Here is a 23,846-nt window from a genome sequence, read left to right as displayed (position 1 = left end):
CAGAAAATACTCCGAATACAAAAAGTGTAAAACAGAAGTAGATAAACAACCCAATAATATCAACCTCAAATCACTCATTTCAACTCTCAAAAAGCAATGCAATAAATTAAGAAATAAGTCAACCAACCTGACTAAATCCTTAAAAAAAATTACATTAACGACAAAATAGAGGAAAACACAAATAAGCCACGTGAGCTCTGGAAAATTCTCAACAACCAGTTTCCTGGTTGCAGCCAGAAACTTAAAACCAGACTCACCAACATCAGCATCAAGGATGGTGACTCCCTCATTACAGACAAAATGGAGGTAGCTAGCAGACTTAACGCCTTTTTCACTAGCATAGCCGCAACTCTTGTCAACAAGCTGTCCCACCACTCTGGTCGCTTTGGTGTAGAACACATTAAAGCCTTCTACAGAAAGCTAGGAGTATACAACGATGATTTCAAATTAGAAATGGTCACAGCTGATGGGGTGTTTAAAAAATTGAGCGCGCTCCACCCAAACAAGGCCACCGGCCTTGATAATATTCCCTCTAGATTCCTCAGGGATTCTGCCTCCATCATTGCCCCGATAATCACGCACATAATAAACCCATCAATTACACAAGGCCAAGTACCATATGATTTTAAGATAGCAAGAGTAACTCCCCTCTTTAAAAAAGGAAGCAAATTGGAACCTGGCAACTACCGACCTGTTTCTATTCTCAGTTCCATTTCGAAAGTAATGGAAAAATAGTTTATGAACAGGTCGATAGTTACCTTGCCACTAATAAACTCATGTACAAATTCCAATCCGGCTTCAGAACTAACCACTCCACTGACACATGCCTTCTCTATCTGACCGACCACATCAAACATGAGGTGGACGCGGGCAAATACTGCGGCATGGTCATGCTGGACCTTCAGAAGGCCTTTGACACCGTTAACCACGCTATACTGTTGGATAAGCTTAAAGCAATCGGATTTAACAAAACCTCATGGAGCTGGATGCAATCTTACTTGGAGGGGAGGGAGCAGGTGGTAGAGGTAAACGGCACCGAGTCCCCCCCCCTCTCAGTGAGCTGTGGAGTCCCCCAAGGCAGTATATTGGGGCCTTTACTGTTCCTAATATAGATAAACGACTTGTCATCGGCATGCGACTGTGAATTGTTCTTGTTTGCAGATGACTCTGCCTTGCTGGTATCAGACAGGGACAAGTCACAGGTGGAGAAAATCGTCAGTGTTGAGCTCTGTAGAACTTGCACCTGGCTCGCTGACAACAAGCTATCCATACACTTGGGTAAAACGGAATCCATCCTATTTGGGTCCCACATCAACCTTAAGAAAGTCAATGACTTCACTATAAAAGTGGGTGACATTTTTATCACCAGGAAAGATGAGGTCACCTACCTAGGTTCCATTCTAGAGGCTAATATTTCCTGTGATAAAATGGCAACCAAGGTAATCAAAAAGGTCAACCAATGAACAAGATTTCTCTACAGAATCTCCTCTCTGGTCAACAAAAGCACCATGAGGATTCTGGCGGGAACTCTCGTTCAACCCTTTTTCGATTACGCTTGCACCTCATGGTACCCTAGCACCTCCAAAACCCTCAAATCTAAACTCCAAACATCCCAGAACAAGCTAGTCAGATTACTTCTACACCTCCACCCCAGATGCCACCTCACTCCTACCCACTTCTCCAAAGTGGGCTGGCTCAGGGTGGAGGACAGAGTAAAACAACTTGCACTGAGCCTAGTCTATAAAATCCACTACACCTCCCTGATACCGAAGTACATGTCAAACTACTTCCTTAACCACAACACCAGGTGGAGCTCCACTACCCACGTTAAACCCAGATTCCGAACTCACAAAGGTCTTAACTCATTCTCTTTCTATGCTACATCAATGTGGAATGCGCTCCCAACAGGTACAAAAGAAAGGGCATCTCTACCCTCCTTCAAAACCGCAATAAAAGTTCACCTCCAGGCAGCTACAACCCTAAACTAACACCCTCCCCGGATTGTTAATAATCAAATGTAAACAATCAAATGCAGATACTTTTTCTTATGCCTTCTGATCTCTCTCTCTCTCTCTCTCTATGTCCACTACTTGCTGTCCATATCCTACCAAGTCAGACCTACACTGTTCCAATATCCTTTTCTCTGTTCTCAATTGTTGATGTCTGATGATAACAACCAAACCTAACCCACCCCCCTCCCGGATTGTAAATAATGTAAATAATTCAATGTGATTATCTTGTGTGATGACTGTATTATGATGATAGTATATATCTGATAGTATATATCTGTACCATGAATCAATTTAAGTGGACCCCGACTTAAACAAGTTGAAAAACTTATTCGGGTGTTACCATTTAGTGGTCAATTGTACGGAATATGTACTTCACTGTGCAACCTACTAATAAAAGTCTCAATCAATCAATCAATCAATATAGATCCATTTGTAAGTCCTGAATAGGTGCCAAGGCCGAGTCTTATTGTCGGTGCAAGCAGAAGACAAGAGAAACCACGCAAGAAGAGAGGCAGTGAAGACAACTTGTTTTTGTCTCGTCTGGTGGGCAGAAGATAGCGTGCGCCAGTGGCGTGCTGTCACTACAGGCAGGGGAGGCGGGGCCTCACCTGCCATCATGGAAAGAAAAAAAAAATAAAAAGAAAAAAAAATAAATTAAATTGTTATATGTATCCAGTGATTATACTAAAGTTATTTTCCATTTAACTTCACCAGTTTTAGATTATTTTTATTTTCACATTTGCCATTCAAATACTGAGAAGAGACGGTGTGGTGATCAGCAGCCAGTTGAGGCACTTGTGCCTCACCATGGATTGCGACTCGGCTAACTGCTGAGCTGCTGTGTAGTGAGACCGTATTGCTATATGAATTATATTATACATTTCCATAGTTTAGTTAGCTGAGGTATATAATGTACAATGTATTTTGTCAACAACTGTATGTGTGTAACATATTTTTAGTGCTGAGCGATCATAAATCTGCTGCGGAGACACACTGTGTGAGGCTCGTATCATAACCCCGCCTCCTGGTGCCAAGCACCTCCGCCACAGAATGCACCCCCGACGGGAGCACCGCGGCCACACCAACCAAAGCCCACACCCAAACCCTCCACGTGCAAGACCGAATCCACCCAAAAAAAGTCACTTAACAAGAAGCCAAAAAGTGCAAAAACAACAATGCTCGCGCTGCAGGAGCCGCGAACGACCGCAGGGACACAACATTAGGTACACCTGCACTGCAGGTTCATATGTTTTTAAATTTGACTGTGACGATGCAGTCGTGCCTCACCAGACATTAACCTCACCGCACGCCACTGGCGTGCGCACGCCTCAAACGACACAACAAGAGACAGGGTGTTTAGCAGTGGAATCCCATTAGAGCCTCCGTCTCCCTAAGCTTTCCAAAACGAGGTGTGGTTTAGCTGCGGCTGGATCAGGCATGTGTGTGCGTGGGTGGCTTGGGTGAGACGGGGTGCTGGTTGATAAATAGCAGTGGGGGGATGGAGCCGTCTGTAAGGCTGACAAATGACCGCAGCTTTCATTAGGGGGTCCCGGCTAATCTAATAACATAATATGACAAATACTCTGCCTGTAATGGTTTTAAAAGGGTGCGGTTGGCAGAGCTAAAGCCTTCCAGCGTCTCTCTCTGTTAAACAACACACTCCCTCTTAATGTGCCACTGAGAACAGTTATATCCCCTCTCAAAAAAGGGCTTTCAATCATCCCCTGTTTCTTCATCTCTTCTGCCCAGAGGCACCTGAATTTGCCCCTCTGCAGCTGACCCTAGATCAGATTTCCCAGTTTTAATCCTAACCTTGACCATTAAGGCCCCGGAACATTCAAACTGATGGGATATCAGAGACGGTGACAAAGGGGGTTGGCCCGGGGGCCCCAGAGGAAAGCGCTCCACGGTGGCACGGCTCATTCATCAGCCTGCGGACAGGCTTACCCCGAAGGGCGGAGGCGGTTTGGACGAGGAAGTCCGATGATGCAGTGTGAGTAGTATAGGACTACACCAGCTAAGGGGGGCTTGCGGGGATGAGGTCATCCCTGCGTAGTTAACTGGTGTCGTCCTATGCTACGAGTGCGGGGGTTGGAAACCTGCATGCAGCTCTTGAGCGCCGCTGTAGAGGCTCGCTGGAGCTTTTTCAAATATTTATGAAAATGGAAAAAGATGGTGAAAAAATATATTTTGTTTTAATATGGTTCCTAATTGTTAGAAAATCCCACTGTTTATATCAAACTTGCTTCACTGATGAGAGCATTTTGCGAGCGCCGTTTTGTCCTACTAATTTGGTGGTCCTTGAACTCAGCGTAGTTTGTGTACATATACAACCTTCTCCAACGCTGCCACTGAAAGATGTTTTTCTGCCACTCCTTCTTTGTGTCATTTTGTCCACCAAACTGTTTATGCTGGGCGTGAATGCACAAAGATGATCTCCTGCTGGCCTCACTATGGACTGGACTCTCATACTATTATGTTAGATCCACTGTGGACTAGACTTTCACAATATTATGTTAGATCCACTATGGACTAGACTCTCACAATATAATGTTAGATCCACTATGGACTAGACTCTCACAATATTATGCTAGATCCACTCAACGTCCATTGCACCGGTCGCCCGGGGTGGGAGGTGGGGTCCCCACATCTGCGGTCCCCTCCAAGGTTTCTCATTGTCATCCCATTGGGTTGAGTTTTTTCTTGCCCTGATGTGGGATCTGAGCCGAGGATGTCGTTGTGGCTTGTGCAGCCCTTTGAGACACTCCTGATTTAGGGCTATATAAGTAAACTTTGATTGATTGATTGACAAAGGTGAGCTGTGTTGATGTTATAACTTGGAGTGCTAATCAGGAATATTTGGTCACTGCATTACGGCAAGCTAATCCATGCTAACATGCTATTTAGGCTAGCTGTATGTACATATTGCATCATTGTGCCTCGTTTGTAGGTATATTTGAGCTAATTTAATTCCCTTTACTTATGTCGTCTCCGTATTTAATTTATATTTGCATGTCTCATGACACATTATCTGTATGTAATATTGGCTGCATTTCTGATGGTTGTTTCTGTGCTATGTTGTTATAGACCACCGCAAACGTTACCCAGCTTGCAAAGATTGTAATAAATCTATTAGAAGAAAACGTTTCCTTTAACTTGGACGCACACATCTATACCTTTGGCCACTCTAAACCAGTAATTTCCAGGAGTTATTTAACTCTCTGAGTTTTCCAGTGTTGTAAAAATGTGTAAAATAAATATTACATTTCAACATTTCTGTCAACGAAGATTTGTGTCAGCCTGCGACACATAGTCATTTTGATAGTAGGCTATTATAGCTAATAAGACACTTACATCATGTGTTGCCTTCATTATAACACTTATAAAAGGTGTTTAATTTTTGCGCCTCCAGACAGATTTTTAAAAAAAATTTTTGGTCCATTATGGCTCCTTCAACATTTTAGGTTGCCGACCCCTGCACTAGCGTGTTATTGCAAAGCTCCAGGATTAGCGCTGCTCGTGCTGTCAAATGTGAAGAAAATGGAAAGACATTACACAATATGCAAATGGAAGAAAAGCGCTCCCCTTCCCGGCTGGTTACATAAAAGCGGAGTAAAGCGCTGACCATATTTGGGTCAAAGCCTGTTTTGTGTGGCAACAATGTCCAATTAATTCCCCAAACAAAAGTGGGGCATCCCCAGCATACGGACATTAGCCGCACTGACAAATTGGCAGCGCGATCATAAGCAGCACAACACAATTTAATGAAGTCATTAAAGAACTATTAGACATGACTGGCGACCTGTCACGCTGAATTGCCACATGCAATAACTTTAGGAGGGCGGGGATAATGGAAGAAATATGGCCTTTGGTTTTGATTTTATAGTTGTTGTGTGTGTGTGTGTGTGTGTGTGTGTGTGTGTGTGTGTGTGTGTGTGTGTGTGTGTGTGTGTGTGTGTGTGTGTGTGTGTGAGAGAGAGACTGTCAAATACAATATTAACAATGGTAATATTTTTTTTTTTTTCAGAGTCTATTGTGTAGAAATGATTTACAGAAAGCTGCCACACAAACAGAGCCCTCATTCAATCATTTGTTCTCATCGTGGATTCCTGCCTCGGCTTCCAGTTAATATACAATTCCTGTTTGGTGTGTGTGTGTGTATGTGTGTGTGGGAGAGAGACAGTAAGAGGCGGGAAGGCGTTGGGATAATTCGAGTGAGGAAAATTAAAGCAGTGGCAGCTCGTCCATCACACAGATTAAATTCAATAAAAAGATAAAAATGTCAATGTTTCTGCAGCTGGCAGCACACAGCCTGATGACAATGATCCAACTTTGTCCAATTCCCTCTCTGGCGCCTTCTTCAGTTTTCAAGTTACGTTAAAAACGCTTTCTCTGCTGTTTTTTCTCCTTCCGTCTTGGCTTTAGGGCAGAGGTGTCAAACATACGGCCCGCAAACAGATTTTATCCGCCCCGCGGGATGACTTTGCCAAGTATAAAAATGAGCCGAAATTTTTGAATGAAAGAAACTGTTGTTCTAAATGTGTCCACTAGATGTCGCAATAGCAATTCTTTGTAACTTTGTAGATCAGTGGTTCTTAACCTTTTTGGAGGTACCGAACCCCATTAGTTTCATATGCGCATTCAGCGAACCCTTCTTTAGTGAAAAATAAAATTTTGTTTTTTTTCAAATTCAAGACAAAGTTATATGTTTTTGGTAACACTTTAGTATGGGGAACATGTTCTAAGTAACAAAGACTTAACTTAAAGTTATTTAGACACTAGGGGAACATATAAGTAACAAAGACTTAATTTACAGTTATTTGGTTAGGGTTAGAGTTAGAGGGTTAGGGTTAGATGATTAGGGTTATAATAAGGCCATGCCGAATAAGGCATTAATAAGTACTTAATAATGACTAGTTAAGAGCCAATATGCTACTAATTTGCATGTTAATAAGCAACTAATTAATGGTGAGTGTGAATGTTGTCTGTCTACCTGTGTTGGCCCTGCGATGAGGTGGCGACTTGTCCAGGGTGTACCCCGCCTTCCGCCCGATTGTAGCTGAGATAGGCTCCAGCGCCCCCCGCGACCCCGAAGGGAATAAGCGGTAGAAAATGGATGTATGGATGTTCCCCATACTAAAGTGTTACCATTTTTTTTTACTGGTGCACAAAATGAACCGTGCATGAACATCACCTTGTTCAAACAACGAAACCAACACAGTGCATAAACTCACAACAAATTACACACCTGCAAATCAGTCTGACTTCTGCTGTTGCCGTATCCGTAATACGCCGATAGGGAGAAGTTTTTTTTACACGATGAGTCGGGTGTGTCTTGACCTCCGCCGAACCCCTGAGCCCGACTCACCGAACCCCTAGGGTTCGATCGAACCCAGGTTAAGAACCACTGTTGTAGATGCTACATATGAAAAAAAAAATTCCTGTAATTTGATTTTGATATTATTTTTTTTATCTTGATAGATTGAAAATTAACACCAATGAGTTGACTGATGAACATTATCACATAATTTATTCAGAAAGTATAAATAATGACAAATAAAGATAGAATACTATTAACTGCAACATGTAAGTGTAAAAAAAACCCCAACAACATTATGATTTGTACATTTTCAGAATGTGCTTGTTCTATTTTTAAAGAAAGAAAACAATCTCAAGTTGTTTTTATTTTTAATTTATCGTGCCGTGATTTTACCAGTAGATTTTTCTCCTTGTGGCCCCCCGTCTAAAATGAGTTTGACACCCCTGCTTTAAGGGCACACTTAAATAAGTGCATGAGTGTGCAGTGAGATGACAACTGAGGCACAGGGTGAGGTCTAAATGCAGTCCTGCAAAGCAAGAAATAAAGCGGGGTACACACACGAAGACAATCATGCTGTTTTTGGCCCAATTTTCCCGCTTCCGACCAAAGACAGCAAACGCCCTATTATCTTATGTCTTATAATATTGTCGAATAAGCTTGTTTTGTGGTCTGAGCTGTGTTAAGAGTGAATTTGTCCCGACAATCGGCTCCAAAATGGGTTGGCGCCAACAATCGGAAATATTAAAAGTGTTCAATGTTTACGACTAAAACTCTTCATGTCTGTAGGGAACTCTGACGCTTCTGAGTCACTGCTCAATGAACTGTGACGTTTTAGTGTTCTCGCAGGACGTGTAGAAATGCCGACTTAACATCAAGCCAAACCGGAGTCAATGAAGAGAACGTTGTTGTAAGCTTGACTATTTACTTGTGACATTTCTTCATAGACAAGACGGTGAAAAACTGAAAAATTAAAGAGACACAAACATACTTATTGCCTCTGTACATATTTGTCTACTACAGTGTTTTTCAACCTTTTTTGAGCCAAGGCACATTTTTTGCGTTGAAAAAAATCCAGAGGCACACCACCAGTAGAAATTATTAAAAAACTAAACTCAGTTGACAGTAAAAAGTCGTTGTCGCAATTGTTGGATGACTTTAAACCATAACCAACCATGCATCAATATAGCTCTTGTCTCAAAGTAGGTGTATTGTCACCACCTGTCACATCACGCCATGACTTATTTGGACTTTTTTCCTTTTTTCTTGTGTGTCGTGTTTTAGTTCATGTCTCGCGCTCCTATTTTGGTGGCTTTTTCTCTTTTTTCGGTATTTTCCTGTAGCAGTTTCATGTCTTCATTTGAGCGATATATCCCGCATCTACTTTGTTTTAGCACTCAAGAATAATTTAGTTGTTTTTATCCTTCTTTGTGGGGACATTGTTGATTGTCATGTTATGTTCAGATGTACATTGTGGACGCCGTCTGTGCTCCACAGTAAGTATTTGCTGTCGTCCAGCATTCTGTTTTTGTTTACTTTGTAGCCTCTCGCTGTTTCCGACATCTACAAAGCAATAAGCTCCCGGCTGCCACCTACTGATATGGAAGAGTATTACACGGTTACTCTGCCGAGCTTCAGACAGCACCGACACTCAATAACAACACATAATTTACAGACTATAATTATTGGTTTGCAAAAAATATTTTGAGATTAGATAATCTCCCACGGCACACCAGACTGTACTGTATATCACGACACACTAGTGTGCCGCGGCACAGTGGCTGAAAAACACTGGTCTACTATGACATACAGTGTTTCCCATAAACTGCCAAGATACCTGTGGCGGTGGGGGCATGGCTACGGGCGTGGCTACGGGCGTGGTCACCATGACATCATCGAGTAATTTGCATAATTTACTACAATGATTTGATTTTCTCTAAAAAGGCTCAAAAAATGTATACTTACTAATTAATAATAACAGTTTTGTTTTAAACGTCCATCCATCCATCCATCCATTTTACAATATAATTACAACACTTTATGTACATATTTATATACAGATTTGAACAATAAGTTATTCACTGAAATATACTTATTAATTGTGGTTGTTACAAAAAATATATCTTATAAAATATAAAAGCTAAAATGTCTCAAAGCTCTGCCCCTTTAATTAGTGCATATTAAATAATTTAACTTTAGCCTACTACTACAACCATATTGGTGTCCTGCCACAGTCAGTAACAAATAAACAGAAAACAGTAGTGGTGGTAGATAGACACAGAGCTTCATCAAACATCTGATCCACTGAACAAAGAGCTCCAAAAATCTTGAACTTTAGACTGCCATCAGTTTTACTCCCTACACTTAACCATGTGTTTCCTACTGCTTGCAGACTTTGCACCCTTTGTTATACACACATGTTGTGTTTCTAATATAAATACATTTAATAAAGTCAAATACAAATAAGGCAACAAGAGAAGTATCCTACACTTCTCTTTTGTAAAGTAAATCTGAACAGCCGATATGGGCATCTACATAAACTATATGATTTGCCTGAGAAGCTGGAGAGGACCAAAAAAAAAAAAAAAAACATTTTTCATTTTTATTTATTTATTTGTGGCGGACGTAATTCTTTCGTGGCGGGCCGCCACAAATAAATGAATGTGTGGGAAACCCTGACATACAAAATGTAACGGTAATGTCCCAAAATGTACAGCAGAGGGAGACTGCCTTAATGACTTCAACACTAACTAATTCGACAATTCAATTCAACATATCGGCACTATTACACTTTTTTAACATATCTGACATGTTCTTAACTTGTAAGAGACAATTTACGGCATTGCTTCTACGCTGCTTTGTGTAGGATGGCAACAGAGATGATTACAGAAGACACCAACATGTACGACTTGCTTTCAGACGTATACCGGAAATCAACCAACAGGAAGTAATTTAGCGGAAGTGACATCACCCAACTGCTGTTTACCCATTAAGGCATACAAGAAATAAAAACAACTTTAGCTCCAAATTAAAGCATTGCAGTCACTATATATGTATTTACACAGTGTATAAACAATACAAAAGTATTATTAAGTAATTATGTAAAGAATATTAACAATGTGGGTTCTGAGCCGAGGATGTCGTTGTGGCTTGTGCAGCCCTTTGAGACACTCGTGATTTAGGGCTATATAAATAAAATTTGATTGATTGATTGATTGAACAATTGACTTCAGGACAACACAGACGTGTTACAGAAAGTAACCAATCAAGAATTTAAAAAAGCATTGCAGCTACTTGATTGAGGAAAAAGTGCTTAAATGTCGATCGCCCCAGGGATGATATAGTCTGTGTTTGTGCTGGGCGATTACATGATCGTGATCATTGATCGCGATTAATTTGAGTTCGATCGCGGTGATCAGCTGTTAGCATTATTTCCTCGATCAAAATTGCAAAAGAGTCTGTTAGAAGTTACCGCAGCAGTAAACAGTAGGTACGCAACGATGCTTGGCATAATCCTGCACGGAACGGTCCACCTTTACTGACCATGATCCTGTGTGTGTCTGTGAATGTGTGGGTGTTTGCGTGCGTTTGCGCAAAAGTGTGTCCGTGTGCTCGACCATCTCGTTCCACCGTCGCGAAAGTCAGTCTCCTCACGACGTAATTGATGTTCAATCGCATTGTGCCTCGTCCCCTTACACAGTGCAGCCCAGAAGAACAAAATAAATAAATATGACTAACACTAGCATAGAAGTTGAAACAATATTTAAAAAGGAGCAGACACTTTAGTTTCACTATCTGCTGCAAGGCACCAATAATCCTGCTACAAATGTCGACTTGCAGACAATCAGAGAACGTCTATGTGACTGTTTTGGTCCCGAATCCCGACTGGGAGAATCAACACACCCACTCAATTTAATCAGAAACGTCATTTTTATATCTAAATATGTTTGTTTTTTTCTTAAGTATTTTTATTGTCCGTTTTCTTAATAGTTGAAACCACAGACAAACATGTACCGTACACATATAATAATAAAATCAATGAATAAATAAATAAAATATGAAAATACAAATAATGAATAACGAAAGTTTTTACACAGATTATAAAGTGTAAAAACTAAATACACACAAAGAGGCTTAACATATCATCATTTGAATGTCCACTTTCATCAATCACATCAATTATGCCAAGACAGATACTTCTTAGTGGGATTGACTACAGTTTCAGGTATTACAAGATAGGTCTTCACACATCACAAAATTTCTGTAGGTTACCAGATAGCTCATATCTCAGTTTTTCAATTTGGAGGATTTCCACTAGCTCTCCCAACCAGGCTTCAAACTTAGGTGGTGAGTCAGATTTCCACACTCTCAAAGTGCATCTTTTTGCTATGACTATACCATAGGCCACCACTGTGCTAACATTCCCACCCATCCTGTCTAAAGTGTTAGACATGCCAAGCAAAGCAGTTTCAGGGTCAAGATCCAGATTTACTTTAAGTACTTGAGAATACCATCTGAAAATCAAACTCCAGAAATCTTGAATCTCAGGGTATAGCCAAAATTGGTGTGCAGGTGTGCCATCTGATCTCTTGCACCTTTCACACAAGGGGGAAGAAGTTTGGGGAAAGATTTTATGCAACTTAATCTTCGAATAATGTAACCTGTGTATAGCTTTGAATTGAATCAATTGTAACCTAGCATTGACTGAGCAACGGTGAATGTCATTTAAAGCTTGTTTCCATATCTCATCTTGGATAGTGTATCTAAATATTTGTAATCAGACTTTTTGTTTATGTGTCTGCAAAGAACTCTGATATAACATACTCTAAAAACGTGTCCCTGCTGTTGGAGTAACAAGCACAGTAGTATCAGTAAACTCGGCAGACAGACACTTGGTGTTCTTTGTGGATAAAATACATTTTGTTCCTGAAATAATCATAAACCTTGTTTTTTACGTGTGGTGCACGTATTATTATTTTACAGTACCTCAAATTCAAACTGCACTTAAATGTATTTTCATTTAATTTTTGGGTTTTGAAAAACACTCCACAATCTGGGTCATCCATTCCCGTTTGCCAATGCACTGGTGTACACAAGTCATTTAAGAATACAAATAATAATTAACCATTTGAAAGTGTTTAGTAAATGTTAACATGAAAAAAAAAGCCTAATGGTATTCACTACACCTATTATACTTTTTGTACTGCAGAATGTTTGTGATGACAAGCAAAAAAACTAAAGAACTTTGAGAGGCAAAAAAGTTCTCTTTACCCCCACGAAGTATTTCATTTAAGCAGAAGGATTGCCTCCCAGAGGAAGCTCCTGATTTAGTTCTTTGAAAATGATTGCATAAAAAGTAAAATTTATATCTGGTGTAAAAATGACATAATACACATTTGCATTTTGCCAAGAGCAAGACACAGAATATGCAGTGTTAACTGCTAGTTTTGATCATATAAAAGCAAAACTTGTTTTGAAATACCTCTGTCATTTGACAGAGGTATTTCATTTGGTTTCTTTAAAAAGTAGTTAAAAAAATCGTAAATCAAATTTTTTGTGAAAAAATCTGAGATTTTATTTTTAAGCCATATCTCTCAGGCTTATTGTGTAGTGTGGATTGTTAGAAACGGTTTCATCAAGTGAAATTACCCAGAAAACAATAGTAGGTATGAAAAACACTTATGTTAATTTATTTCACTTTCCAGTAATAAAACTATAAGATAACAGACATATGCAAAAGGTAGGCGTCTATCAGGGTGCCTGATGCAAATTAGGATTGAGGGGTTTTGTTGAAGTTTGAAGCATAAATCTGTCACTGATGGAGAAGTGACATCAGAATAAATGCATATCCCCCATAAGCCATTCTGGCCTTGTCCTGCTTGGCATGGCCACCTGGCTGCTAGCCTGTCTGGAGCTGTCTGCCTGCGGACACAAGGTCACCCAGACGTCCCTCCTGGCTCAAAGAAAGACGTCCACCTTCTGTGGGTGTGTGTGTGTGTGCGTGCGTGTGTGTGCGGGTGTGTGTGTGTGTGGGGGGCCACTTTAAGGCCGAGCTGTTTGAAGGTATCTCTTTATTCATGGCAAAGTTGGGCTTTGTCACCTTCTATTTGTGTGTTACTGCGTGTACTCTGTGTGCGTGACGGGCACAAAGAGAGACTCCCCACTGGGCCCAGATGGCCTGCCTCTTCTTCCTGACCGTCGCAGATTTGCTTGCCAAAGTCACCGCTGAGGACACGGGCACCAGCAATCTGCACGATCTGCACTAAAGGAGCACAAAAAGTGTGTCTAAAGGCGGACTCAAACTAGGCCTCAAACATTTGTGCAAGTGCTTTCATAAATAGATAACATCAATACAATTATAATAAATAATATTAACAATGGTAAATTCACCCTGACTGGGACTTTGAGCTATACAGCCACTACTGATGTATGTCCTCTTTTAATGAGGAGTTTTCTGTACAACAGTATGCTTTCATTATTGTTTGGGAACACCTATTGAGGACCCCTGCTCTGTGCTTGGGCCCACTTCCCACCTAAAGTCCGACATGTTTGGCATGCAAATGCATAAGCAACAAAACTTACAAAAATATGCTTGATTCACTTACCGTGTTACAAAAAAGGTCAGTTGAGATAACACATCAACACTCAAACCCTTTATGTATTGGATAAAAATGTTGATATTGATGATTTGGTGCATTTCTATACAATTATGCACAAACACAAACTATAACCTGCTACCCAAGAATGTACAACAATTCTTCTCAACAATAGCAGAGGAACATAACCTTAGGGAAACATTTTACTTCAAACATTTGTATGCACGTGCAACACTTAAGACCTAAATCAAAATGTAGAGTACATATATAAACAAATGTGTAAACATCTGGAACTTTATCGAAACGGTCTATCATTTTCTTTATGTGAATCTCAAGTTATAAACAATTCATTGACTATTTCTTTCTTTTTCCCCCAGTTTAAGTGTTATAATTGAGCAGAGAAAGTGAACAAACAAATGTGTAAGAATTTCCTATGAGATGGTAAAGAGGTAGGATTAAATAGGCTCTGCTTCTTCCTACTCCTTTTCGGACAAACCGGAAATAAGCAACGAACCATGGTGTAACTGTATGCATCCATCCATCCATTTTCTACCGCTTGTCCCGCTCGGGGTCGCGGGGGGTGCTGGAGCCTATCTCAGCTTCGGGCAGAAGGCGGGGTACACCCTGGACAAGTCGCCACCTCATCGCAGGGCCAACACAGATAGACAGACAACATTCACACTCATTGGAGTGTCCGCCCTGAGATCGGTAGGTCCTGAGTTCAATCCCCGGCCGAGTCATACCAAAGAATCTAAAAATGGGACCCATTCCGTCCCTGCTTGACACTAAGCATCAAGGGTTGGAATTGGGGGTTAAATCACCAAAAATGATTCCAGGGCGCAGCCACCGCTGCTGCTCATTGCTCCCCTGTGATCAAGGGTGATGGGTCAAATGCAGAGAACAATTTCGCCACACCTAGTGTGTGTGTGACAATCATGGGTACTTTAACATTAACTTAACATTCACACACTAGGGACCATATAGTGTTGCCAATCAACCTATCCCCAGGTGAATGTCTTTGGAGGTGGGAGGAAGCCGGAGTACCCGGAGGGAACCCACTCAGTCACGTGGAGAACATGCAAACTCCACACAGAAAGATCCCGAGCCCAGGATCAAACCCAGGACCTTCGTATTGTGAGCCCTGTACCACCGCGCTGCCCTAACTGTATGCATGTTTGAAATAAAACAAAACCATAACCATAACACAGCCAGGTCACAGAATGACTGCGAGCCTCCTCATTTTTTGATAAAACAACCCCACAAAAGTCTTTAAATAATCAAACAAAGGTAAAGGGTTCGTTTGCAAAATTTGCGCGCGTAACAAAGACGTTTCTCTTAATCAATACAAGGGAAGGATAGCAGCCACCTTGCACACACTTAATCAGAACCAGCTGATAAAGGCTTGAAATAATCCACAAAAAGGCATATTTCATTATAGAAATGATGGGCAAGGAGAAAGAAAGGCAATCAGACCCAGGTCCAGTACAATACAAATGACTAAAGTGAGTATGCGCAAGCCATTTAGAAGTTTTGACTTGTGCCATTACACTTTCCCACCACAAGATGGCCCTCCAACTCCACTCCCAGCAACGTGTAGCTGGCTGCTGAGATCCCTCTAACCATGATTAATGACCCCCTTCAAAGGTAAGTAGCTCAGAGGATGACTTCTTTTACTGTAAAGCCACAGAGCTGTGGCTTGGGGAGCACCCCCTGCGTCGACTTTGGGGGGGGTGGGGAGGGGGTGGGGGCCTCAATAAGGTAAATAAAAGACAGGAAGCGCCGTCCAAACAAGCCGATGATAATAACGGGAGTTTGTTTATCAGGACTAATGTGTCACATCCACACATTGAGGTTATGTGTAAAATGCCATCAGGCTCTCTGCTGATAACACCTCTGCCAATTATTTGATCGAGTCGAGCTGTGTGTGTGTGTGTGTGTTTTCACATAGCCCCAGGGGGTGCACACGCCTGCTCTTTCACCCTCGGCAGGTGAGAACATATTCATCACAGCCTGCCAAGCTTGGCGTCACCCTGACTGTTAGTGCCAGACAGCATCACGTTGACACCGACTACGCTCCTCCGGACATATAACAGTAGCATTATGGGATATCAAACGTTATATCATTAAGCTCGGCTGACGAGTGTCAATGGCGAGCAGTGGCGCAATGCAGCAACATCTTAAAAGACTTAGTCTATTAAGGAAAAAAACCCTGCAGGATTTAAACAGCTGGGATGAGCTAGGTCTATGCCAGATGTGGCGGCCGTGCATTGTGGATATACTCACACTCCTTGGACATTCCGACTTCCAGGCACTTCTGAAGCCGACAGTACTGGCAGCGATTGCGGGTGACTTTGTTGATGATGCAGTTCTTCTCACGGTGACAAGTGTACACCATGTTCTTTTGGATGCTTCTCCGGAAGAAGCCCTGTGAGGAAGAAAGATGGACACAGGATTAGGGGCATTGCTGGGGAGGATGCTTGATTACTGATCCCTCTTATCTTGAAAGTGTTTCCCTGTTTCTGTTCTCATCAAACTCCCAATAAAACGTCCCTGGCAAGGTTTAATTGATATTCCACACACAGCAGGTGCTAAATGAAATGCACCCCTCCAAAAAGTTGAGATGTTGACAACGAGCTGCTAAAATCTTAAATCTTGAAAGTTTCATCCAGAACCAGGATTTATTGTGGATCAACCGTAACATGATCCTGTGTAGGCACAAACATATTTGACAGTGGTATGCTTTTATAGACAATAACTACAGTAGTTAAACTTACTCCTTTAATTACTTGGGGTGTCAAAAATAATCGATTTTCAAATTAATCGCGACTCCTAATCGTAAAGATTCTTAATCCGTTCAAAATTACTATTATTATTTTTTTAAGCTTTCCTGTACAGCCACTAAGCCAAATCATATTGTTGATGTAGATGCCCATATCTACTGTACATTTTTATTTTACAAAAGAGAAGTGTGGGATACTTCTCTTGTTGCCTTATTTGTATTTGACTTTATTAAATGGTTGGGTAGCAGTTTATGAAACAAAAACAGTTTTTTTTAAAGTAATATAGGAATTAATCACAGCTGTTTATTTATGGTGGAACGCAGTTAATCTAAATAGTTAATAGGCGAGGTACACCCTGGACAAGTCGCCACCTCATCACAGGGCCAACACAGATAGACAGACAACATTCACACTCACATTCACACACTAGGGCCAATTTAGTGTTGCCAATCAACCTATCCCCAGGTGCATGTCTTTGGAGGTCAAAGGACCTTCGTTTTGTGAGGCACATGCACTAACCCCTGTACCACTGTGCTGCCATATATATATATGTGTGTATATATATATATATATATATATATATATATATATATATATATATATATATATATATATATATATATATATATATATATATATATATATATATATATATATACTACCGTTCAAAAGTTTGGGGTCACCCAAACAATTTTGTGGAATAGCCTTAATTTCTAAGAACAAGAATAGACTGTCGAGTTTCAGATGAAAGTTCTCTTTTTCTGGCCATTTTGAGCGTTTAATTGACCCCACAAATGTGATGCTCCAGAAACTCAATCTGCTCAAAGGAAGGTCAGTTTTGTAGCTTCTGTAACGAGCTAAACTGTTTTCCGATGTGTGAACATGATTGCACAAGGGTTTTCTAATCATCAATTAGCCTTCTGAGCCAATGAGCAAACACATTGTACCATTAGAACACTGGAGTGATAGTTGCTGGAAATGGGCCTCTATACACCTATGTAGATATTGCACCAAAAATCAGACATTTGCAGCTAGAATAGTCATTTACCACATTAGCAATGTATAGAGTGTATTTCTTTAAAGTTAAGACTAGTTTTAAGTTATCTTCATTGAAAAGTACAGTGCTTTTCCTTCAAAAATAAGGACATTTCAATGTGACCCCAAACTTTTGAACGGTAGTGTATATATACACACACACACATATATATATATATATATATATATATATACAAACACACACATTTATATATGTGTGTGTTTGTATATATACACACATACATGTATATACACACACACACACACACACACACACACACACACACACACACACTATATACGTGTATGTATATATATATATATACATATATATATACATATATATATATATATATGTATATATATATATATATATATATATATATATATATATATATATATATATATATATATATATATATATACACAGCTGCATCCATCCATTAATTTAGTAATCGAGTAAACTATTGATTGGTTTGTTTGATCAATCGGATAAACAAACGTTACAGCCTCAATGTGTATTTTAGGGAAAATAGTTGAATTTTTTCTGCTTGCTATAACCTTAATTTTTGTGCACTCTGACCGTGGCCGTGCGTATTTAGTACTCCATGTGGTCCAGATTGTATCACCTCCTTCCAGATTTGATCACTTGAACACTTTTTTTTTGTTACAGTAGGGCAGGGGTCACCAACCTTTTTGAAACCAAGAACTACTTCTTGGGTACTGATTAATGCGAAGGGCTACCAGTTTGATACACACTTAAATACATTGCCAGAAATAGCCAATTTGCTCAATTTACCTTTAACTCTATGTTATTATTAATAATTAATGATATTTATCTTTGTGGAAACACTGATCATCATAATGATTTCTCACAATAAATATATAGAGAAACAGATAAATATCAATATGCAACACTTTCTTTTTAAATGTTCTTTAAGTGCACATTTTTCAAATTGAACATTTTCAAATGATCACTTCTAAGACAGTCTTGTGAAATCACAATATCCCATTTTAACTAGCTAGCCACTAACATTTTTTAACAAATCATGATTTACTTTGCACCATGTTTGTACAAATAATAACTCATGTAAAATACAACAGTCAACTCTCAAATTTTTCAATAAATCATGTCACACTTTGAACTGGACCCCAAATCTGTTATCTGTTTCTTTGTCAGTTAGTGGGAAGCCTGGCATTGCATGCTGTTAACTAGTGTGTTGTACTCTGGTGTGTAACTTGACACTGCAACTCTGAGTGAGTCTTGCAGATGTGCATCAGTGAGGCGTGTTCTGTGTTTGTTCTTGATGAAGTTCATGTCAGAAAAGGCTGATTCACAAAGATAAGTTGAACCAAACAGGCTTGCAACCTTCATAGGTGCCACTGTACTTTTCTGTGTCAACAAGGCACCAAAAGTTTGGTGCAGCCTGGTGGGCTTTGAGGTGGAGGTCATTTTGCAGTGTTATAATTTAAATCTCCACCTGTTCAGCATCCAGGCTGAATGTTGCACTTAACTGCTCAGCAATGCATGATATGTCCACGTTCATGAAAGGATTAGAAATGAACGACACACACGGCTCAAGCTGATCCAGGTCACAAAACCTGTTCTCAAACTCTTGCCCAACTCTGTTTATGACCTTAGAGTACTTTTCTGCAACTTTGTCAAAAGCCCCAGATTCTACAGATTTTCTAGATTTGCCAGAATCATTTTTTTGAATTTTAATCATAATAAATTTGAAGAAATATTTCACAAATATTCTTCGTCGAAAAAACAGAAGCTAAAATGAAGAATTAAATTAAAATGTATTTATTATTCATTACAATAAAAAAATAAATTTACTTGAACATTGATTTAAATTGTCAGGAAAGAAGAGGAAGGAATTTAAAAGGTAAAAAGGTATATGTGTTTAAAAATCCTAAAATAATTTTTAAGGTTGTATTTTTTCTCTAAAATTGTCTTTCTGAAAGTTATAAGAAGCAAAGTAAAAAAATAAATGAATTTATTTAAACAAGTGAAGACCAAGTCTTTAAAATATTTTCTTGGATTTTCAAATTCTATTTGAGTTTTGTCTCTCTTAGAATTAAAAATGTCGAGCAAAGCGAGACCAGCTTGCTAGTAAATAAATAAAATTTAAAAAATAGAGGCAGCTCACTGGCAAGTGCTGCTATTTGAGCTATTTTTAGAACAGGCCAGTGGGCGACTCATCTGGTCCTTACGGGCTACCTGGTGCCCGCGGGCACCGTGTTGGTGACCACTGCAGTAGGGAAAGGATTCATATGGCCCCATTCCTGGGTGGATCTCGTGTGAGAGGACGATAGGGGGTTAATTATTTTGCAATGCGGTCAACTGAAATTCATGGAAAGCTCCACTCGACATAGCAACTGATGATGTGGTCAAAGTTGGAATTGCCACAAAACAAATTTTAAGATATTCAACACTCTACTGCTGTCTGGCGGCTAATGTGGATATGCACCTCCCCAATTTGTCACGTTTCACGTGTCAGTTAAACCGCAACGAATGGGGCCATATTAATCCGCTTCCTAATGTACACCCATTAAACGATTAATTGAAGCAACAGAAAATAAATCAACACTTTTTTCTAATCAAATTAATTCTTGCAGCTCTTTGTAAATGTATTTGTATATGATGTAACACCCACCTAAAATGTATATATCTGCAGTATATGTGTCCTTTAATATGTCGTTCTTTTCTTTTTCTAATGTTATATTATTAGTAAATTGTATGTGACATTACCCAGTCTGAACCTCTTGAAAAACTATTTAAAAATTTTGAAAAATTGCACACAAAAACTTAACAATAAAATACATGTGTATTTAATTATAAATGTTTTTTTTACAACATCAAAACAAAAATGCATTTCCAGTCAAAAGTTTAGCGACACTTGCTCGTGTTATTCTAGAGGCGTGTCCAAATTTGTACATGTCATTTTATTTTTCTATATGATTTAATTAGACTGTTTCTAAATGTTGATGTGACAGAAGCCCAGCCTATTATTAAAACATTCATTTCAAAAGGAATGCTAGAGGGGGGGGGTTACCCACATATGCGGTCCTCTCCAAGGTTTCTCATAGTCATTCACATTGACGTCCCACTGGGGTGAGTTTTTCCTTGCCCGTATGTGGGCTCTGTACCGAGGATGTCGCTGTGGCTTGTGCAGCCCTTTGAGACACTTGTGATTTAGGGCTATATAAATAAACATTGATTGATTGATTGATTGATTGAACCTACACTATCATGCTAATATAATGATTTTGTTGGAAGTAATGTCATTCCAAATCATTCCAAAGCTGCAACTGTGTGTCAACATTGTATTTGTGTGCAAGAGAATCATGAAACAATTTAGCCCATACGTTTGAAGGCTGAGTACACTTTGCAATGACATCATCCACTCCTGTTCCAAATAAAAAAGATGGCAGCCGAGATGTTGTTGTTTTCTAACCCAAAGAAATCCCCGAAAGAACGTTGTAATCCATGCATCACCCGAATAAAATCAATCTGCACCTGTGTGGATGCAATATAGCGCTGGCACAAAGAGAAAAAAAACAGGTTAATGCAGATCAGCCACAATCGAGTGAGCGCTCAGTACTGATGTAAAGCACACATGCAAAACAGGTCAATGTGGGTATTGATCGGACACGGTGGGACACTGGTTATTTTGTGAAAGAGCGAGTGGGTGGGGCCCCCACACATCATCCTGCAGGATTAGCATCGCTAGCTAACAGATGGCCGTTGGTCCTAAACTGGTGATTTACTTATAAACGACGTCCATCTCTCGAATCCCAGTAGAATGTTTGTAGTGAAATATAAAAGTGTGCACGCACCCACACACAGCAAAGTAGCAACAGCATGAGGCCGATTGAACATGTGCGCATGTTTGCACTGTTTATATCCTCACCTAACTTCTAACTTACCTCTGGTCACCATGCTTTGCAACTCCAAATATCAATCGTAGGGTAACACGACGAGATTAAGTTGATTTTCTCAAATATTTGTGTGCACATGCACACTCAGGGAATATGTTCATGGACACAGAAGATAAAAAGCTAAAAGTTTACTTATTTGTTTACTTACTATGTAGGGTTTATTTGTTTCAGGCATGCTTGACAAGTCACATTAAAGAGCATCACTTGGTTATTTTTGACAAGTTCTGTGATGATCCGTTGCCCGGATCATGTTTTGTTTTAGTTTAAGACTCCCTGAGTTCTGTTTCAGCACCCCTGGGTTTGTGTTTCTTGGTTGCCATGGGTGCTGATTATTTTCACCTGCCTCTGATTAGTGTTTGGGACGCTCACCTGCTCCCAGGCACTAATGAGAGAGCTATTTATTCCTGCCTTTCGCCACACTCGGTCTGGCTGTTTTGTTTGCTTACTGATTCCTTGTTCCATACTAAGCTTTTTCTTTAGCTTACCATAGTTTCCCGCGCCATCGGCACACTTGTTCTGTTTTGTATTCCTGCCTGACTGATTTATGGAAAATAAATAATTTTCCTACATGCATGCTGTTTCCGGAGCTCCGTCTGCATCTTGGGGAAACGACCAGCGCATAAAGATGCGGCCCAAGCGTAACAAGTTCAACATGTCTAAATAGTAGTAAGTAGGGATGATACTCGAAACCGGTTTTCCCGGTTGTTCGATAAGAAAAGAACCGAGTCCTCGGACTCGAATCCCTTTTTGAGAACCGGTACCCGTTATCGAGACCACTATAGTAAAGAAAAACAGTTGGTTCTTTATTCGAATCACTTGGAACGACTCCCGTCCCGACAAGAAATGCCCCGTGTGACATCACAAGAAATGACGTCACGTAGCTCAGTCATTTGTCACGGTGGGGTGCAGCGTGCTGCGGTACGTTCCCGGGACGCAAAACTGACGGCTCCGGACGAAAGCGTGCAGGTAGGAGAACGAAACAAAAGGAAAGCGTGCCGTTCGCACGAGAAGCTAAAGCAAAAACTTACTTAGCACAGGAATACTAGAAGCTAAGGTAACTTAGCACAGTAATCATGAGCTCGAAAACCAGAATGCCAACGTAACTGTTGCAAATGCAAACAATGAAGCCACGACGAGTGACCGGAAAAGGCAGGCTTAAATAGAGTCTCTGATGAGCAACAGGTGCGCGTACAAGGCAGGTGAAAATCATAAATAACCATGGTGACTAAAACAAACCCCGAAGTGCACAAAACAACTAAGGAAGTCCAAAACTAACAGAACATAACTAAACACAATATGATCCGACCACATCATAATACATCACAGTTTCATATCATTTCACTTTACAGGAGTAGGAAGAAGTAAAGCTTATTTAATCCTACCCCTTTCCCACTTCATACAAATATATACATCATTTACTGACCTTTTTATAATAAAATATCTGTGAATTAGTATATACAACAGTTTTGTAATATGTAATTAATTAATTCAGTCATTATTAATATACTGAGATGAATAAAATATTATTTTCAATAAGGTTGAAAGTATTTCTCATAATTCTTCTTCTTTGTACTTTGTAAGCACTATTCATTTGAACAACCTCTTGAACTGGATCATATCAGTACAATGTTTAACTTCTTTACTTAATCCATTCCATCATTTAATTCCACATCATTTTAGCTGTTTGCAATTTTACCAAATCATCAAACTTTAATATTTTTGACTCAATAAATAAAGTGTTTGTATGTTCTCTATATCTAACATTATGTATCAGTCTAATTAATTTTTTTGTAACACGGTTAACAAATGTAGAGCACATTTGTAGTTATTTCCCCACATTTCTGCACAATAACTCAGATATGGTAATACTATAGTAGCGAGCAGTAGAGAATGTGAATTGATTTGTTAAACCAAATATTGTTTTTTTTTCCATATACAACAACCTCTCTGGACTCAATAAGAGAATCGATAAGGAATCGGTTCGATAATAGGATTCGATAATAGGCTCGAACTCGATAATTTCTTATCAAACATCATCCCTAGTAGTAGGAAGAAGCAAAGGTTATAAAATCATATTTTTTTAATTTTTAACCCACATATTTGTCCTGTGTTTTAATCTAGTTATATGTTTTACTTTCCCTTAAACTTTGTTTTTATTTCC

At 39.7% G+C, this 23,846-nt stretch overlaps 1 protein-coding gene across 2 annotated transcripts in view; it reads right to left on the bottom strand.

The window, feature by feature from the left end:
- Positions 1-23,846, bottom strand: part of raraa (retinoic acid receptor, alpha a) — a 400,791-nt gene that overhangs the window by 11,685 nt on the left and 365,260 nt on the right. For both annotated transcript variants that reach the window (XM_062056004.1, XM_062056003.1), the window contains one exon: positions 16,209-16,350. In XM_062056004.1, the coding sequence (XP_061911988.1) occupies positions 16,209-16,350 (142 nt within the window). The remainder of the gene's footprint in view (positions 1-16,208; positions 16,351-23,846) is intronic.

The sequence above is a fragment of the Entelurus aequoreus genome, linkage group LG08, assembly GCF_033978785.1.
Source record: "Entelurus aequoreus isolate RoL-2023_Sb linkage group LG08, RoL_Eaeq_v1.1, whole genome shotgun sequence".
Taxonomy (NCBI): domain Eukaryota; kingdom Metazoa; phylum Chordata; class Actinopteri; order Syngnathiformes; family Syngnathidae; genus Entelurus; species Entelurus aequoreus.
The sequence above is the reverse complement of the archived record's forward strand: the minus strand, read 5'-3'. Positions and strand labels throughout refer to the sequence as shown.